Raw genomic sequence first — 20,715 nt, 5'->3', positions numbered from 1 at the left:
GAATGCACTCACTCAAAGCCTATCTGCAAGGCACATCTATAAACGACTTCAGGAAAGAAATTGACCCCCCCATCCCAACACACACACACATCCACGGTAATCTTCAACCACCCCCCTTTGTCTGTCGCTCAAGTCATCCCCCGTCTGGATGGCGTAAACAAAACACTTTTCCCCGTAATCACTATAAATAGGCGCGTATCCACACTTTCCCTCACGCCCGGTGACCTACCCTAAGCCCCTCCCCACAACCCTTCCCAACAACACCCCCTTCCCCTCTCATAAACACCGCGCTGTTCTTATCGGCTTTTTTAATTGGCATCAAGGCAGCTCGCCCCCATAAAGCTTTGACAGCTAAAGCCAGCTGGAGTGCCATTGGCCTGGCCAGAGCAGGAGCTTAAAAGAGGTGGAGATGTAAAGGGAGGAGTGGGGGGGCTATTGGTAAGAGTGAACTGTGGTTGGGTGGGTGGGGGGTGGCACTGACATCTCGAGGCAGGTGGTGCCTTGTGGCGTGCTTGTCTTCTTAACTCCCTCACCGGCTGATTGTTTACATTGAATCACAGAGGATTCACGACGTCGCTGACTTTTCCCACCATTGCACTTTTTCCCCTCAGGGGTCATTTTTGTAGTAATAATAAAATTCCGCGAGGGACATATGGAATTCCTGAAAATATATCATGCAGCGATCATTATTTTGATGATTTCCCCCCCTTGCTGTCCAATGATAAGCCTATGACGTTTTTTTTCTTTTTGTCTGAATAAAATAAAAAAATAAAAATCATTGGGATCGGTGAAAAATGTTAAATATTTATCTACACATTTTGTATGTTTATTTCATGCAGTGAATGAAAAGCTTTATTTATTTCTATGAAAAAAAAGTTTTCCTTATGTAAAAATTAAAAATATGTACAGTATGTCCAAATTGCATTGTCTTTGTTAAAGACTTTTGAAAATTCGATGCCCCAAAAAATACAAGTTATTTTTTATTCCGAAAAATGTAAAGTGTTTATCTTCAAACTTAATTTTCTTAATTTTATCCAGAGAATTAAAAGCATCCATCAACAATCTCCCCTCCCCCCAAAAATGTAAAACGGGTGCAGTATCTCCAAGTTTACAGTGCCCGATTGGAAGTTTGGTAGCCGTATTGAAAGGATGACCTCAAAACCAAACCATGAGAATACGATTCTGCCTTATTTCCCCCCACCCAAAAACAGTTTGTTTGGAAAGTTTAAATTTAGAGAGGCAATTTCAATGGAATAACAAATAGCCCAGCGTGGAAAAGTAAACGTTTCATCTTATGAGCATGCACAGGGAAAATAACTGTGTGCTATAATAAAATGTTTGTTACGATGTATATACAGCACATGTATTCCAATTTACTGTGGTTTTTTTTCCTCTGAATTTTGTTCCAGAACAATTTGAGAAGTGCTTAATTAAAGCAACCGTGTGGTCATTTGGGCGAGAGAGAGGGACATTTAAGAGTGTCAGGAAACATCCTGTGTCCAACTGTTACGAGCCGTGCCCCCCGGGCAGCCACGCACCACTTCGACAGCTGCAGGCAAATACTTGTCAAGCCTCGTTGGCGCTATTAAAAAAAGAAGCAATTATCTGAACAGTGAGTTCTCCTTACCACGTGCTGAACTGCTTCCACCGTCTATTTCCCAATGCCGATCATGAGTTTTTACTTGTGGTCTTTCTTAGAACCAAATAAACAGCGTGAATCCACAATATTGGCTCTGTAATGAGCTCCTGGTGGACTTTTATGAAAATTCACACCCTGTAGCCACTTTTACTTAGCAAAATGAAATGTGGTAGGCCGACAAAAAAGTCTAAAGAACCCAAGCCTGAAAAGACACAGGAAGTCTGCCATTTGGTTTTAGACTCATAGATTCAAATGAGCAAAATAATGTTTGGTAAGGGATCGCCCGGACATTTTGGAAAATTCAGCCCTAAATTTTTCACTTAGTAAAATGAAATTTGGTAGGTGTGCCTATCATAAGTAGACCTAGAAAAAAGTCTCAAGAACCCATTCCTGAAGAGACAAGAAGTCAGCCATTTTGGTTTGAAGTGGCCACTTTAGGGTACTTTCCAGGGGCTCTTCAAAGAGATTTTGTCCAGTTTGCTACCAAATTTGAACCACATTAACTAGGCAAATAGGCGACACTAAATTACAAATCATTTGCATTTTCATCACTGTATGTGGGGGGAACTACACAAGGTCAGAGCCAGACCAAAACTCTTGTGTGTTTGTGAAGATCCCATCCTGAAAAGGTTTTTTTGGACATCCCCTATTAGCAGAAATGTATAGAAGCAATAGTCCGACTCCTGACACTTCAATTTCCTTCCCTTCCTAGCGCCTTCACCCCCGCTCACATCTTTAGTTGTCTTTTATTTCTGCGTTAAAATGTCACTCACCCGTCCATATCTGTTGGCGTAGGAGCCCGTGAGTAAGGAATGGAAAACGATGATTGTTTCATCCAGATCCCAGATGAATACTCGCTGGTGGAGGAGGAAGGACACAAAAACAGAGAGGAAAAGATTCAAAATCGATGCAGCACTCTGTCGTTGCTGCAAGGTGATCCTCCTGGTCAATAGGCCAGGAGCGTGTACTCGCGCACCGTGGGGATCGCGGTCCATTTGCTTGCGTCGGCCACCGCAACGCTTCCCACCAGCCCTCCACTCCTTGCCGCGTTACATTAGAGCAGTCGATAGGGACAAACTAATTAACTAGATATGTTAACATGCAATGATGTCAGCGCTTTAAAGGCTGCTCGCTGAAAATTCATATTAATAAAGCAGCGTCCAGTTATGATGACCGCTATGTGTACTATTCTGTGGTGGGAAGTAACTTAGGGCAAACACTTTGTTACTGTTCTAGATATGTCAGGTATCTGTGCTTTAGTTGAGTATTTATTTTTCTACACTGGTACTTTCAACTCTTTATTTTGTCAAAATAGGTTTGTTACATTTTTCAACCTAGGCAGATGACTACACGACGTAAAAAATACATAACTAGAGAGAGGTAAAGTCAGCTGCTTCATGGATTGAGATCTTGGGGTCTTACGATGTCGCAACAAGGAGGAACGTGAACCAGGGAGCATTAACAACAACAGCAAAAGATTCGGAAAAGCAACATATTCCATTCATGGCTTTGTTTCAGAGAATTGTTTGATGTTGTCAGCTATAATGTCTTGTACCAGCCTAAAAACCACAACTTTCTAGTCTAATCTGAAAAAACGTACAATAAGGTTTCTTTTTTTTTTTAGTTGTTATCATCTAATTTAGCTTCTTCTACTTACATACAGTGTGAGTAGTTTTGCCACCCTGGTATAATTCACCTCCTCTTAATCACCCCCCTGATTGCTTATTAATGAGAAGAGAACTTTATATAAGATATGTGTGAGTCATGATTCCACAACGCGTCAATTATTCATGCCTGGTTAAGGAACCGTTTCTTATAATGAATTAATGCTCATCGTGCGTTAAAGGCAAAGTGTCAGCCCATACACTAAGTGGATTAAGGTCCCGCGAGGCCGTCTGTCGCCAAGGTAGCGAGCTCACCCCTACCTCAAGGTCAGAGTCGGGCGGCGGCGATGGGTTGTTGTTCCTTCTGCCCCGGCCACGTGACTTTCCATCCGAGGCCCGGCGCAATCGATCCGAATCTGAATCTTTAATGGGGGTTGATGGACTGTGGATGGTACTGTACTCCGCTGGAAGGAAAACAGATGATGAAAAGATATGTCAGTTTGCTCTTCGCAAGGACATTTGTCTTAATGTGAGACGCCGAACGACTCAGGATGGCGCTATTTTGTTCCGTTATTGAAGTCATTGTCCATTGGTAAAAATAGGAGGTCACTGCAAGCTTCCATTATCAAACAATCCCTGTTAGCAGTTCATGAATAATGAATGAAACACTATTTGGACGAAAGGCACAGTTGGCGTCCGTTTAGTCGCCATAACAGCCTCAAATGTGCTGGGTACTCTGGGTTTGGAGATGTGTGTAATTCAGTGCGTTGGTGATAAAATGCACACAGCAATGCTCATTGGAGCCACCTACCACCACTTTCTGGAACTTAAAAATATCCCTAATATTATATTTACGAGACTCATATTTCTGGCACTTGAAGCGCTCAAGAGTTGTTTTGTGTTCGTCCATTCTCCCGTTGTTGTGAATGGAGTTTGAAGTTAATAGGTTATTAACTTGCCGTCATGCGGCTGCTGTACGTAATCCAACATTTCAGATTTTTTTGTAATTTTGTAATTGATTGTACATTCCCCCAAAAAATAATAAAGCTTCAAATTGATAACATTTAGTGTTATAGTAACACTCCATTACGAATAAGTCTTGCTACCAATGTAGCAGCCTTTAGCTAACATCGGCTTGTTCAAAGTGCTAATGCTAACTTAGTTTTGCTAGCGCTGCTATTCCGTGGAAACTAAATATGCAAAGTTTTTGCTGCTACAATAGATGAGGAGGGTACATCTAGCCATTTTTTAAACTTAAATTGTCCAAATTCTCTGATTTCAGCCTCTCAGTTGTATGTATTCTCTGATTTCTGTAGTTCTCCATGAACGCAGATTGATTTAAGAAATTTACAAACCTCTGCTTTATTTTTGGAAAACAATGATCAACATTTTTTCCCATTTTCTGACATGTACCGCTGCTTTGACAAAAGTCAAGTGAGTGAACAAATAATAAAAAAATATTTGAAATCTGCAGCTCGAGTCCGAGTCACCCTACGAGATGGCGTCCGAATCTCCCACCTGCGGGGTTGTCCGTGATGGCCTGGCTGGTGATGGGGGCCGGGGGCTCCTGCAGGGTGTAGGTGGTGGTGGTGGAGGGCGTGCTGGGGCTGGTGTTGTTGCTCGTCATGTAGGGCGACGTGTAGGGCGAGCTATTGTAATATTGAGCGTACTGACCCTGGCCGAAGGCAGGATAGCCCGGGTACTCCTGTGAAGAGATGCATAGTTGGCGGAAAACTGGCGACATTTTGAAACCTTTTTTTTTTGGTGGAGTAACGTGAGATATGTCCTTCACCATTATTGCTACTTTACAGCACAGATTCCCCAAAACATAAATGCAAACATATGTCAGTTTTGTCCCACATCTGGACAAGAGCACAGCAACAGCAGGTAATCCAGCGGACAAGCCGTGTGACATCCAGAGTGATTCATTCTCAAACGTGTCACGGATGAAGTGTAACTTTGAAAGTTTGCTGTTCCAATCGATCAGAGGGAGGAGGATTAAAAAAAAAAAAAAAAAAAAGGTGCAGACATACCTGTTGTGTGCTGCTGAAGCCCGTCGAGTTCGTCAGGGAGTTGTTGCCGGTGTACAATCCCGACGTTGTTGTGAACGTACCACCTAGGAAAGGGAAATTATCATAGCTTTGACTTACACAGACATCATATAGTATATATAAAAACCATAAATACTTTTATTGACTATCTTATACAGACTAAAAATACCATGTTTTCATTCAGAACTGCTACCTAAGACATTTGCTAATTTAAAGTGTGCTTTAACTTTTTCATGGCTTTCAATGACATTCCCAAATCTCAGGAAGGGTCCGTGTTCCATGATTTGCTGTCAGTGAGTCACGCTTTGGGGTTTCCCCCAAAAAATAGCACTCTGTAATATTGTATTTAAAAAATAATTGAATAGACTGTAAAGAAATTAGGCAATTCTTGGCACATTTTTCACTTCAATTCAATAGACACTTGTTCTGTTTTTTCTGTTGTGCGCATCTTAGCCACCTGGGGGCAGTATATTGTGAACATTTGGATGTACTGCAAATGAAGCCGGTCCAGCGCCTCAATAAACGGCAGTAACATTAGTCATTCTTTGCAGAGGATAAAGAATATGTCTGAATATAATTATTTTGTCAGTCTACATGTCTATGTGCACCATTTGTGTTAAAATATCCGTTGCGTAAAGGATTATACAGTAACACTGCAACACCCATGTTATTCATTGCCTATGGCGTTTCCCATTATTTATTAGTATTAAGCTAGCGGACTTGTTTGTGATTGTTTTAAATACACAAGCAGTAATTGTCTTGGTTTTATGTTTAGTTTGACGTTAAATCACTACTGGGAGTGACAATAAACAGCTTGACATCGCTTTTTTTCTGAATAGCTTGTTGGCAAAATTTGATGTGGTGCTTTATTTTAATTGGCATTTTGTTGTGTTTTGTTGTGAGGTTGCGTGTGTCGGGTGGTGGTGGGGTTGCGCCAGGATGTTGGAAGTTAGGCTCTCTTAAGTATAACCCTTGAAAGCCACCTTATCTTTTTCCTCTTCCTCCCTTTATCACTGCTTGAATCGGGCCTGATGAATGACAGTGGGGGAGGTTCACCAATCCAGGGGGGGCTTTATGGGCAGAAAACAAGTGGAGAGAACCTGCCTCTCCGAAGCGGGACAAGCACAAGAGATCGGTTGTGCGGGAGCTACTGAAGGGTAACGTCCGGGGTAAAAGACTGAGGGAAGGTGGGTAGGGTGGTGCAGGGGGGATGGGGGCTCACATCCCGCCTCAATGAATATGTATGTTTCTCTTTTCACTCACTCACTCAAAGGATGATCCCTCCTGGGTAATTAAGTCATTCAAAAGGGGGCCTGATAGCATCTAATGGCTTAATAATATACACAGCAGGACTTATTAGAGGAACGGAGGGTCGGCGCCTCCAGGCTCGAACTGTCTTTCTGCGTTTCAGCTGCGCTCCATCTGCCGCAGGCGCGAGCGAGTAAGACGTCACAGAAAATGGCCGCCGACGTGTGACTTGTACGCCTATTAAAGAAGCTACAATTGTAATGCTATTCGGATGGCAGAGACAGAAGGTATGGTTTTTATACTCAATGATAATAACTTCAGGCGTATAATACAAACAGGTGCCCCCACCCCCCTGAAAGTGGAAACTCTCAGACTCAACATCAGCGTCAGTTATAAAGTCTTAATAAAGTCTCTGTGCTTTATTTGAACGTCTGCCAACAAAGATAAACTTAATGTCTACATAAGATGGAAGAGGATTTATGTACCACGACAATGCTCGTATGGTTTGATATAGAGTTAAGCCCAAAATGATCTGTCCAAAACTGATTTTTTTATTTTTTATTTATTTTTTGCTGCAGTGGGTATCTTTTAACTCAGTCACAAAAGTTGTGTTGTAGATATTAATTAAAAATATTTTTTTACGTTTTCAAATATATGTAATTTATTAATGACATTTTTTTTTTTATCAAAATGTAAAAACAATAATAAAATAAAACAAAAATGAAAGTTATTTTGGTTATTTTCTAAATTGCTATAAATGTGTATTTTTTTAAATAAATACAGTACGTGTTTAAAAATAAAAAATTAACCTAAAAAAGGACAGATGTTTTAATAATAACCTTAAAAAAGGAAAATATTTAGTTAAAATGTATTAATTAAAAAAAATCTACAGCACTCAAAATGTTATTTTTTTTATGGCATCCAAAGACAACTTGGTTTGAATAGCTACTTTAAAAACCACAAAAAAAGATGTATTTTCCAGATAAAACTACCTTAAGACCAAATTTAGCTAGATTATGAGGACATTTTAGCCAGTATACTACGAAATAATTTGGTACATTTATGAAATGTTGGGTAAAAGTTGCCTTAAACCCCACATTACCAAAATAAATGTTTTACTTCATTACATTTTCTATTCCAGTAATCCTGCCATAAACACCCAGTGCCACTTGAAGGGAGATAAATTTACTGACCCTAAATGGGGGCATAATTACACCTTGCCCCCCCCCAGTGACAAACAAGAGGGAGCTCCTTTCATGCTGTGATTATCGGGGCCCTCCCACACCGTGACCAACGTAAAGCAGCTTTTCAGAAGGCAGTCAAAAGATCGGGGAAGCGGAAAGGAAGTATGTGATGCAAAATGGACACAATGCGGTTCTCTGTTAGGCCTGCAGAAGAGAAACAAAATGCGTCCGAAGCGCCGCATACAGATGATTTGTGAAATTTCCCCCCTACACCCGTGGAGATTTTTCACTTTCTTTTCATCCCGCGGCCTCTACCGGTTATTTTACATCTGTCTACCTTGTTTGGTTTCTCAAGGGCTGTGAGGGGAAATTGAAAAACTCCCCCCCCCCCCCCCCTCTTCTTTTGGTTCCCGAGTTCAAAACGGAGTGAAAGTCTGACAGAACAATCAGAGGCGCAGGCAAAGAAGAGTATGACAACAAATTAGCCTGAAGCGCAGTTCAAATGGACATAAAAGTGCTCGCTTGGCAGGGTTTGGAGGCTTTCTCCGCGGAGAGCGAGGAGCCACATAAAAGCCGAGGGGACCGAGAATGGAGCCGTGCTGTTCGAGAGCGGCGGTGCTGGTTATGATCGGGGGTCTTGCGGTTCCCTGGGGGCATGTTTTCGCTCCCTCCCTCTGTCCTGCTCCAGTTAGTTCACTCACTCAAGTGCAGACATCAGAACTCCCCAGATAGCCCCTCCCGCTTGCCTGCCTTCTGGCTCCACAATTGGAAGTCCATTTGCTTTGCTTGATCAGTCTCCTCGCCATGGGCTATGTCTATCATCAGCGGACAATATTTGTAGCAGAAGTTTGGATGCCCCACTTGGGAATCAGCTATCAAGTCCAGATGGGCTCTCCTTGCTTGACGGAATGCTGGAATCCAATTATTCACATAATTAGCATCTGCTCAAACCCTCTCCCGACCTATGTTACTTCCAAATCGTTATGTAAAACATGACAATTTATTTCTTTACTTATGTATTTTTTTAGTTTCATTTTATTACAAACAATAGAGGTAGATTTTTAATAGTTCCTGTAATTTATTTTGTATGTGTTTTGTGTAGAAAAAATATATTATTGGTACTTTCTTTAAAATTCATTTTTTATTTTATTTTTAAATAAAATAAATACAAATTCTTGTCATTTAATGTATTTATTTACCTTTTAAAACATACCAGTTTAATTGATTTTTAGTAAATTTTTATTTTGTTATTTTTCAAAAGAAAAAAGTGTAATTTCTTTTACTCTCAATTGAAACAAAAATACAGATGGCTAGTTCCTGTCACCTCATTTCTTTTATGTATTCATTTAGCTTTATTTCATTACAAAATACAGATTTGTTTTTAATACTTCCGGTCCTTTATTTTTTTCATTAATTGTACTTTAATCTAGAAAATATATATTTTTTAGTTTCTGTAATTACTTTAAAATTATTATTTTTATGAAATGTCTTTTCTAAATACAAAAAAAATACAAATTCTTATTTAATTTATTCAAATGTTTTTGTTTTACTTAATATTTAGTTAATTGATTCTGCAGATGAATTTATTAGTTTAAATTTTTTAAAACAATTTACATTCTTTTCATTAATGATATAATTTTAATTCTAAATTCAAGTTCCTGTTATTGTTTATTTATTTTGAGTATATTCTTATTTTATTAAAAATAATCTGCTATAATGATTGACGTCTGTTTCGTCCAATGAATCTGCATTCAGAGCGAATGGAGTCATTGGAGCCCTATTGAGAGAATTGAATCTCCGATGTGTCTTGAGAAAAGAGCTAGTGTTGCTGGATTATTTCTTCATCACTGTGTTTCTCACAACACTTGGTCTTGGCGCACTCTCGCCGTCTTTTTGCGCACACCTCGCAAGGTTTCTGTGACAATCCGTGAGGCGCAACGCCATCCATTGCCAAGCGAGTTGCCATACAAGAACGCCTTTGTGCCCTTTACGAGTCGGCGCAGCCACGCAAATCTCCGTGGCATTGGACATGAAAGCGAGGCGCGGAAACATTAATCTAATCGTCTGCCGCCTTGACAGCTGGCCACAAGCTGGTGGAGGGATAACGTGTAACTTGTGAACATGTGGACTTTGGTTTGGTTGTTGGAAACCTGGATAAGATGATTTGAATACCCACAATCACACAGGAAAGGTCTCCTTCTCATATTTCTGGCAAAGATGGTTTTGTCTGATCGTGTCATCCTCGGATCTCTCCAAACTGATCCCACATTGCGCTCAACAGTTTAATCAGTCGAGATGAAGCAAGTCCAAGGACTTACGGGGGGCTATGATTGTATGTGCAAGACTTAGAGCTACGTAAGAATACAGAGAAATCTATCCGTGGACACCCTGAGGCATGGATCAATAGGCCAGGGAGTGCCAGATCCATGGTTTTTAGAATCAGGGGCCAATCTGTCGTCCAACATGGCTGGCAAATGTGTCAATTAACAGCTTCAAGCTACTCAGGGGATTTGATAGCCGCGTCCGAGCTACGTCGACGAAAAGAGAATGGAAAGCATAATACTGAGAAGACAAATGGGACATAATGCTGTCATCGTGAGTCAAACCAATCCCTCCACCCCTTTCACCCTTTCCTTTTTTCAGGCTCTCTGGTTTTTGGTTCGGAGCCACGGGAAAAGAGGCTACGGCGTGCCACATCTGTGGTTGAGCTGCTGGCGTTATTTACTGTTGGATATTCTGGAGGATTCTGTCACAAGGGAGCGAGCGAGAGCGAGAAAACACGGAATGTGGCGAGCTAAATGGCCGACGCAGGTGGAACGTTTGCGGCTCCGAGGGGAAAGCAAGAGGAGGGGAGTGGGTGCACAACAGCTCATCTTTATTAGATTCAAGGCTATAAATCTCCACCGTCCTGAACGCTTAAACAAATACAAATATGATCACAGGGAGAGAAAAACAAAGGCTGGGGAGTTGGGGTGCCTCCTAAGTGCCGAGCCACTTTTCCCCCCATCTTGTGTTGATTCTTTCAAGAGGGAGGATTGGCCGCGTTGCGAGTCAGCGTGGTGTTTAAATTAAAGGCAGGGAGGTATTTTCCTCGCTTAGAATCGGCGTCAGTGCACCTAATTTTGATGATAGATGATAACTGTGAACTAAACCCGCGGTGCCCCCACTTAAAGTGGATGATTTAAATTTATGGAAATCTGACAGGAGTCACGACCGGTTCAGGGTGTACCCCGCCTCCCGCCCGAAGATAGCTGGGATAGGCTCCAGCAGCTCGCTACCCTAGTGAGGATAAGCGGTTAATAAAATGGATGGATGGATGGCAGGAGTCATAGAATGTACAGTGGACCCTCGGATACTCGCGGCTCGGCACCACCGCCGATATTTAAAAAAAAAAAAAAATTCTCTTTTTTTCTTTCATTTTTCCTTTTCTGGGGGGAGTAACCCTGAAAAAGCGTACTGGCATTTTATCCCCATTTATACAATTTTTTGGGGGGTAAAAAAAGAAAAAAAAACATTTCAATGCAGTTATAACGGGCGTCAATTATCCTCTGATTTTTGTTATTTGCGTCTGCTCGTCCCTGTCACCCGCGAATCGCAGGAGTCCACTCTCCAACAAAGTAGAGCAAGGATTCAGACGTCCTCACCCTGCATTTGGTAGCTGTATGGCGCCTGTCCAGTCTGCGGCGTGCTGAAGCCCGAGCCGTAGCCGAGGAAGCCCGTCTGGCCCGGCGACTGCGACTGGCTCAGGCCGCTTTCCGTCTTGATGCCTGCCCACAATGGACCTAAATCAGTTAGCGACACCAGATCGGTTTGATGCTCTTGACAAGAGTCCAGAGTCACAGGTCTGAAATTACACCGAGATGTGGCCGAGGCCGATCACAATGGCCCCGGCGCTGATTTGTTTACTGATTCCTTGTAGCGATCTCGTACCCCTGCAGAACAAACTTTTTGGTTACTTCAGGTTACACTTACTATATTATCTGTAATCTAAGATGAGTCATCTGTGAAAAGATGTTATCACCAGCTTTAGGAACACCAACATTTAAGACCACTTTAAACAAATTTAAGACCTATCATTGAATAAATGAGACTACAAAATCATTTCCCAATATTTAGGAAATGTTTCCATTATATTTTTGATATAGTGCTGTATATAAAACATAACTGTAGTTTTAAGGAAATCAAATTTACCCTAAGACTTTTTGAGACATTTTAAATGACTTTTCAATTAAATTTACAACCTCTTAGTCATTAAATGTAACCACAAGGATATGGGCTAAATATTTTACAATATTTTGAGAAATGTTGCAACACGATTGATTTAAGAGTACATATTAAACAGTGCTAGCTACAGGATAAGACCCCAGACCTCTCATTCACTGAATGTAACCAGTAAGAGTGGGCTTAATATGTAACAAATGTTCAGAAATGTTACTCGAATATTTTTTATATATTATATAAAATCAGTTTGAAACATTTTTACTATGATAACTGATTCTACGGCTGGCTTTTTCAAACTTTTTATGTACCGTGTTCGAAATCCTGACTGAGTTTGAACACAGACCCATCACCTCAAAAAAACATCCCAAAAATTAATTATGTGAAAACAGTCTACCAGATTGCCTTTACATGCGCACCCCACAGCGAGACCCGCCACAGTTTGGGAATCCCCGATCTGATATAATAATTATTGTTAAGAAAGTATGAGTTGCCTTTTTAAAATAAATATGACCATCACGTGACCGATTCTATACTATCCTAGAAAAACACATTTTACACAAATTCTAATTACTTATAATTTTTAAAATGTTTAAATGAAATTTATTTTTATAATTTAATTCATTTTTAAAATGTAATTTATTTTTAAAAATTAATTTAATTGTAATTTTTTTATTGAACTTAATATTTGTGCTAAGCAAATTCAAATTTAAGACAGACTTTTTTGGGGATCTCCATACTGCATCTTTCTGATCTTTGGCGAGCATGATCAGCAAAGTCACTGACAAAGTCACGAACATGCAGGCAACAAACAACAACTCGGCAAAATTGCTGCCATAACAGTGACAATGATGAGAACACGGTCGCTCTCAAGCAACGTCTTGACCTTCAGGAATGAAAGTAGGATAACACAATTGTACAAATTGTTTTGAAAACAAAGAGAAGACGTTGCTTCTTACCGTAAGCCGGGATGCCGTAGGGCTGGCCAGGCTGGGGGTAGCTGGCGTAAGCTGCGGCTTGCTGCATTCCTGTGGTGTACTGCGTCTGCCCGTACGCGGCCATATTTTGGGACGAAGGGGTCGGAAGAATATGCGGATACGTCCTGCTGTTTCAGTGATGAAACAACAACACAACATGAAAAAAATTGCGCTCGGTCGGCCCTTCAATAAAAAACACCCAGGCATCCATTTTCAACACCGCTTATCCTGGTTTGCCACAAATTCTTTAGCCGAAGAGCGAGAACAATCGTATCGCCAATGACGAGGAGAAGTTACGACACAAGCTGCAGACATCCAGGCAAACAAAGCCGCTCGAAACTTGGCAATCTGGCAGGAGGATCTAATTAAAGGTCCAAATGAAGTCGGACGCTGCTTATTTTTTTTAAATAATTTTTTTTTTTTTTTTTAGGAACAAGTAAAAAGGAGCCTTACTTGGAAGGGTAAATCTGTGAGGAGAACTGGTGCGTTTGTCTTGGGCTGAAGCCACTACTTCCAATAGCTGAGGAGGAGAGTTAGGAGAGAGACAAGAGCACGTTTAAACACTCAGAAGCAACGTAAATATTAGTTTTCGCCAACAGAACCCCAAGATTCAGAGGAACCGGTAATTACGGCTCTGCATTACTCTGTTTATTTCGATGACCTGCTTTAAGGTTGAAAAGACGCATCATAATATCCATCCATCCATTTTCTGAGCCACTTCTCCTCACTAGGGTCGCGGGCGTGCTGGAGCCTATCCCAGCTATCATCGGGCAGGAGGTGGGGTACACCCTCAACTGGTTGCCAGCCAATCGCAGGGCACATACAAACAAACAACCATTCGCACTCACATTCACACCTACGGGCAATTTGGAGTTGTCATATAACCTACCATGCATGTTTTTGGGATGTGGGAGGAAACCGGAGTGCCCGGAGAAAACCCACGCAGGGACGGGGAGAACGTACAAACTCCACACAGGCGGGGCCGGGGATTGAACCCCGGCCCTCAGAACTGTGAGGCAGACACTCTAACCAGTCAGCCGCCCGCATCATAATAATGGAGCAAAAATAATCAGGTAGGGGAGGATCAGTTTTTTTTGTTGTTGTTGTTGTGCTGACTCATTTATTGCCATGGCAACCGCTGGTTTAAACACACAGCTGAAACAGGCCGCCAAAGCCACAACCACAATACACGACTACATACTCCCACAGGGCTGTTAACTTAGCCCACTAGTAAATGGTTTTTGAACGAGGCTCTTCATCTCTTTTGCTCACACTTGTTTTATTTGTCTTGAAAACAGTTGTTCTCATTAGCATTACAATGAAAATCCTTTGTACAAACAAACTACTCACTTAAAGTTTGTAAATACTGTTTTGGGGGCATTAGATACTAACCAAAGGGTTGAGAATCATTATCCTTTTTGATTGCAGTTGTTTTACCTTAAAACAACTGTTTGTTTAAAATGGAAATACAAGGTACAAACAAGCTGCAATTGGAAATACTGCTTTTGCGAGAGTCAAACGGAACAAAATCCATATTTTAGACTGTGAAGGGAAAAATGTCAACCCTTTAGTAGACAAGAGACAGGACAAGCACTTGCAGAATAATGAGCGATAATATCTAATACTGTAAATACTTGCATGGAAGGAGATAGTTTAAACCACCTGATGGCTACTTCTAAGAAATACAGTATCTGTCTGTTTCTCCTTAGGCGAGGTCATATAAGGGTCATTTTCAAATCATTTTTATCAGTAACGGTAAAGACACATGCAAAACAAAAAATATGGGTAAATGTTTCCCATGCTGAAACAACAACGCTTAGAGTCCCATTTTCAAAAAGTTGCTGATTCATTGTAAAGCTAATCCTTATTGAGCAAATGGTGGTGGTCCACTGAACTACACTTCTTTTTATAACAGCAAAGCCAAAAGTGCGTAACAGTAAAGACATAAACAGCTTTATAAAAATCATGTGAGTTGCACAATTTGCGTGTTGCCCTTCAAACTCTCCAGATAGAAGTGCATATATGGCCTATTAATCACCCAAAATAATCCCGTTCACTTCCGGGCATGGGTCCTTGAGACTTTTTCGTACGTCCTGCCATGATCGACAAGTCCACCCGATTTCGTGTTGCTCGATATAACTGGTGTTGCGGACAAATTTTTTTCTAACTTTCCAGAGGCCTTACTACAGGAGGTGACGATACTGTTGAGGGGAAAAAAAAAAAAAAAACTACAACCGACACATGGAAATTGGTGAGTTTTTAGGGATCGTCAATGCAGCTGGGCCTTCATTCACTTGTCGAAAGAATAATAATAATCACAAAGGGATTCCAAGCGGGTCTTCACACTGGCCCTGTTCCGCTGGAAGTTATTAATTCCGTCTTTCACCGACATGGGAACCGGCCCGGTGTACATACTCACACACACACACCCACACACACATACACACACGCCCATGTCAGCATATTTAAAAAAACGCCGACAAAGGCAAAAGGTCTTGTTCTTAAACACACACGCGCGCAAACTTCAAACTCACCTGATCCGGAGAAGCTGTCCAGAGAGGTGTCTGCTACTGAGGTGGCGATGTCGCTGCTGCTCATTGGCTCACTTTTAACTGCCAAGGAGAAAAAAAAGACCAACAAGCCACGTCGTCACATTGAATAATCATAATTTAAATAAATAAATAATCATGTGAAAGTCATTCTTGTCACACGATGATCTTACTTTTGGGTTTTTGACGGTAATTTATCTTTTTTTTTTAAATAAAATACAATTTTAGCTTGGGTGGTTTTTACAGTTGTGTTATTTTCATTTGCCCAACTTTTGAGAGAGTTATGGTTGCCTTATTGTAACCCACACAACTTTTTTTTTTTTTTTTTACAGTAGATACATTTTTACCTGGGAAACTTTTTCAATGTTAATTTTAGTTTAACTTGTGGACTTTTTGCGTATTTACAGTAATGTTATTTTTACCTGAGTACATTTAGGTTCTTTTGCTGTTGTCTTATTTCGACAACGCACAACGTTTGAGGGATTTATGGTAGTGTTACTTTAACATGTGCGACTTTGGAGCGTTTACAGTAGTCTTATTTTAACCTCCCAAATTTTGGGGGGATTTACGGTAGTCTTATTTTAACATGTGCATTATGTAAGTAGTCTTATTTGAGCTTGCATAACTTTTGGAGGGTTGACAGAAGATTTCTTTTAATCTGATCAATTGTGTGCAATGCACTCAGACCTGCATTGTAAATCCGGCCTTGGAGAGGTTTCATCTGTGTTAAAATCGCATACAAGCAGGCTAATACAACTCTAAATCAACGCTTTAAAACGCTGGCAAATGATTCATGTGACGTGCGGCAGGATTTGTTTTCGCGATGACAACCAAGTATAACTGAACTGCCAGGAAAAGGCACTTGTGTATAAATTCATCTTTATGCGTAGCGACCGTTTTTTGACCTTGGCTCCATTACCAAGCTCACTGATAGATGCGTAAAGAACAATTTCACAGCTACCTGACAGCTCAGGAATCTTTGAAATCATTCCACTTTTTTTCTTTTTTCTTTTTCCTCTTTCGGGGGGAAAAACAAATTGACAATGTGGGCAAGGCGGTCATGCTCCGCAGAAATGAAGAAGCCATCGGCTGTCACTTCGTACATGTTTTTCCGCTGTGTTTGTTCAGCTCGGAAACATGCTGACAAGTGGCGATACTTTGCGAGAACACGCGGGTGGGGGCGAAAAAAAAGGAAAACGAAGGAAAAAAAATAATGCTGGTGTGCATGCATAAACTAGCACACAGTCACACGCACACAAAAAAATGGTTGGAGGGTGGCTAAGCATGAACAAACGAAAACCAAAGGTTTTCTATTCACAGGCACCAATCAGCTCACTGCAAACCGTGCTGGCAAGACACATTTAAACACCACAGAGGGCCTGAATGAAAGGTACAATAGTTGAAGCCACGCTATGCAAATTTAGGATATCCTCTTGCAAGTATTGTCCTTTCAATGCAAAACAACAAAATTTAGACAAACCTGAGGCGGACTGCGAGTTACAACCTAACAACCAGTCTGCGGTGGTGAGCATTGTGATGCTGTCACCTATGGGGGGGAGAAAGAGCGGCAAAAAAAAAAAAAAAAAAAAAAAAACAAAAGGACACGAGACATGAGTCCTGTCCATTTATCACCTTAGTCAACAACTATATACTGCGGAAAACCTCATGCAAAACTCCAGTGGTGCTGAGGGAATTGAGTACTGACACGGTGGATAATAATCGCCGGGAAACGACAGCGCAAGAGAAAAGTGCACTGACGAATGGCGAGGATACCTTCAGTGCCATTTGGTGTCATGGAATTGTTGTTATGGATGTGGGAGTTGTCAAGGCTGGCACCGGTCGGAGAGTCGCTACTTCCACTTACTCGGCTGTGAGGACTGGCTAGATCCTGCATTTCCATAAACCTGGTGAGACAAAAAAGGCTTTGTTCACAAAACCGAGTACTGCTTTGCAATAATGATTGTTTGATTGTTTCGAGACCATTTTTCAGGGTGCCGAAGCACCACTAAATTGAATCCCAGCACCCCTAAAATTTAAGAGATACATTTTTTTTACTGTGTCCTTTTTTAAACAAGAAAAGTGTAAAAACAATACAGTACTTGGTTTTTACAAGAAAATACAACAGCAGCAATAAAAAATTTAATATTTTACGATTCCAAGACATTCCTCTTTTGCTGTGGCTCGGCATTTAAATAACTTTCATCAGATTCGATGGTTTGATTGCTTGTCTTTCACAAATGTGGGGATGGAATTGTGTTCAAATGTACAAAGCAGTGGCAGCTCAGCACTGCTAAACCTTTCATCCTAGAATCATCCCAGGTGAGTGCTCAAACTCAAGTCGCGTCACACAACAAGCAACAGTTTGGCAGCTTGCGAACAATGCTTCAAAAAAAAAAAAAAAGGTTTCAAACTGTTTAATGTCACTCCAAGTTGAAGTTTACTGTCAAACTAAACATCAATCAAAGAGAATTGCATATTTTTGTGCATTCAAAACAACTACTTCACTTAGGAATGCCTGGCGAGCTTAATGCTAACACATGGAAAACACCACAGACGGGCTCACTAATAGCATCAAAAAGTCAAAAAGCATTATAAGCCTTTAAGATACAGAGATTTGAACAAAAACAGTGGAGCAACACATATGGACAGACAATATTACAGCACTACCAGGCATATATTCTTTATCTTATGCGAACAAACAACTACCAGTAATATTGCAGCTTACTGAGTCACAAAGTGTAGTGGTGACTTCGATTCTTTTGTCTCCATATTACTGTACTATACTTATACTGGCCAAGGCGGGAACACCAGAAGAAGGAGCACAATAAATTGAATTGAAGCATTACATCAAGATGCACAAACTGTTGAATTCTTTACATTCTATAGAATTATGTTATTACTGTATGTTTTGGTCGTCGTTTCCCTTAAAGAAACAGATGCGCTGTAAGCAATTGTCAGCTATGAAAGTCGCAGCGACAAACAAAGCAATTTGTCATTCCTCCGCTCACGTCAAGCTGAAATGTTCGCTGTCCCCGAGCCAGATGTTGGCCGTTTTGATGCGCTCTGAGGAGCTTGATTACAGGAGGCTGTGTGCGCTTGTGTGCCTCGCTGATGACTGGCAGGCGAGGAGGCCGACGTGTTTGCTCTGGCAAGCGCCTTAATTGTTGCCCTGTTTACGCAGAAGCAAACCAAACACTGCACAGAACGTTTAGCTCGACCGTGCGCCCAAAGGATCGGGACGGGCGCGAGACAACGGAGGATTGAACGCTCGTGATGGTGAGCTCATGATAATTGGAGAAAATGTTGTTGCGGCCACAAGGGCAGAACACTCTAAAAAAAAAAAAAAACTAATTATGAAAGACATCTATTGGAAAGATGTGTATGAAAAAAACAATGACCAAATGCACGATGTAACATCGCGTTAGCCAAATAGCATAATTGCCTGAGTCGTTTTTAACTTAGTCAGATTATGAATAAAAAAGATCAATGTGCTTGGTTAAAAAAAAATAAATAAAGTGAGGTTTTGATGTTTACGGCATGATTGATGTTTCAGTTATCAGGAACTGCATAATGCCCTAGTCAAAAGCAGTACATTTTGTAACAAACCAGTCTTTCCATTTTACTTTGCAAATCAACAAAGGAAACGAGAATTAGATTCAAAATCTTTCTTGTCTTTGCACATATAGTAGTGCTCATCTACGTTTTTGTTTAGATGAACACTACCTTTGACATTTGATGAATAGGGTCCAAGCCCTGCCGTGAATATCGAAAAAAAAAAAAAAATAAGTATTTGACGCCCCCCCAAAAACTTTCAAAACGTAACTACAGTATTCTAAAAACTATAATTCCAATCCAGTTTTATATAATTTCAAACACATTTTATCGATGCGGTCGAACCCAATTGGACCGGACCATCGCAAAAAAAATGACAGTTGGCGACTCACCCCCGCACTTTGAGCGACTGACTATATGGACGCCCTTAACTTGTATAGGCTTGTGATTCTGCACATACATTAAGTTGTACTTGAATAGGAATAGGTGAATTTGTGAATCGTGAACCTCGAATATTCAGGGCATTACTGTACTGAGATTCACATGATAAGAAATGATCAAAAACATCATAATGTACTGCTGACCACCATCAAATCAATCGATGTTGATACTGCATCATAACCATATCAGAAAGGATACATAACAATATCGATATATTACATTATTATATATCACAATATACTATGAAACAAAACAGCTGGCTGTCCCAAATTCAAAAAGTATGCTCGCAAATATGTTCCATCGATGACCTCTGCCCTCAAGCATTATTATAACACTCACTCAGGGTCAAGCTTTGGTGAAGTCATCTTTGGTATCTCAGTCTTACCTGCCACCGAGATGCCTTTGAGTCCTCCCGAGCCCTGCGAGTCCTCTTCCTGCCTTCTCCGCCTGGACGAAACAAAGTCACTCCTTGTTAGCGTGAGACAAAAAGCCTCGTCTCTGGGAAAACATTATCGTTGAAGCGGCTCGAGAGTAGAACGGTCTTCTCTCCGCCACCGTTTCCTCCTGGAGAGGCGATTCATCATTGGGCCTACGACAGCTGCAAACTGGATTAGCCCTCCTCTCCCACGACCCCCTCCCAATCAACATGCAAAGTGACTTAGCCAAGGTAAGCAGGAAGAAGGGGTGTGGGGGGTGGATTGAAGAAGTGAGGGATCACAGGTTTTCGGGATGGGAAGATGGGACGTGTTGAGCGGGCAACCAGCCGAGCGTGACAGCCCGGGCATCCTCAGCACATCTTTCATGTGCAATTGACACTATCTGAAATTCATCAGCAATCCCCCCAACCCTGAAGCTCCTCCCTGCTCGGGTCTATACTGACAGCCCCTAATGAGCGTCAGTGTTGCCTCCCCCCTCACCGCCCCCCAAGCGGGCCTGGAGGGCAGCGGCAGTGCACACAAATACACAACTTCAAAGCTCCATTCAGTGCGAGCAAAGAGGCACAAAGGGAACAACAAACTCTCTCTATATATATATATATATATATATATATATATATATATATATATATATATATATATATATATATATATATATATATATATATATATATATATATATATATATATATATATATATATATATATATATATATCAGCATGGTGGGCGACTGGTAAGAGCGTCTGCCTCACAGTTCTGCGGACCGGGCTTCAATCCCCGACCCTGCCTGTGTGGAGTTTGCATGTTCTCCCCG

The 20,715-nt window shown here is 41.1% G+C and overlaps 1 protein-coding gene and 1 long non-coding RNA gene across 8 annotated transcripts in view; one reads left to right on the top strand and one right to left on the bottom strand.

Annotated features, from left to right (window-relative positions):
• eya1 (EYA transcriptional coactivator and phosphatase 1) overlaps positions 1-20,715 on the bottom strand; it is a 47,210-nt gene that overhangs the window by 19,725 nt on the left and 6,770 nt on the right. Inside the window, exons 2-12 of one of the 7 annotated variants that reach the window (XM_061758693.1) lie at positions 19,849-19,910; positions 17,244-17,374; positions 16,951-17,016; positions 15,456-15,533; positions 13,375-13,441; positions 12,904-13,049; positions 11,371-11,508; positions 5,277-5,359; positions 4,762-4,948; positions 3,565-3,707; positions 2,413-2,496 (exon numbers count right to left, since the gene is read on the bottom strand). In XM_061758693.1, coding sequence (XP_061614677.1) covers positions 2,413-2,496; positions 3,565-3,707; positions 4,762-4,948; positions 5,277-5,359; positions 11,371-11,508; positions 12,904-13,049; positions 13,375-13,441; positions 15,456-15,533; positions 16,951-17,016; positions 17,244-17,370 — 1,119 coding nt within the window. In that variant the 5' untranslated portion in view covers positions 17,371-17,374; positions 19,849-19,910. The remainder of the gene's footprint in view (positions 1-2,412; positions 2,497-3,564; positions 3,708-4,761; positions 4,949-5,276; positions 5,360-11,370; positions 11,509-12,903; positions 13,050-13,374; positions 13,442-15,455; positions 15,534-16,950; positions 17,017-17,243; positions 17,375-19,848; positions 19,911-20,715) is intronic. The other 6 variants (XM_061758696.1, XM_061758695.1, XM_061758698.1 and 3 more) reach the window with 6 other exon arrangements.
• LOC133470370 (uncharacterized) overlaps positions 1-20,715 on the top strand; it is a 41,690-nt gene that overhangs the window by 17,191 nt on the left and 3,784 nt on the right. The gene's annotated exons all lie outside the window — the stretch shown is intronic.

Source organism: Phyllopteryx taeniolatus, chromosome 20, assembly GCF_024500385.1.
Source record: "Phyllopteryx taeniolatus isolate TA_2022b chromosome 20, UOR_Ptae_1.2, whole genome shotgun sequence".
Lineage (NCBI taxonomy): Eukaryota > Metazoa > Chordata > Actinopteri > Syngnathiformes > Syngnathidae > Phyllopteryx > Phyllopteryx taeniolatus.
The sequence above is the reverse complement of the archived record's forward strand: the minus strand, read 5'-3'. Positions and strand labels throughout refer to the sequence as shown.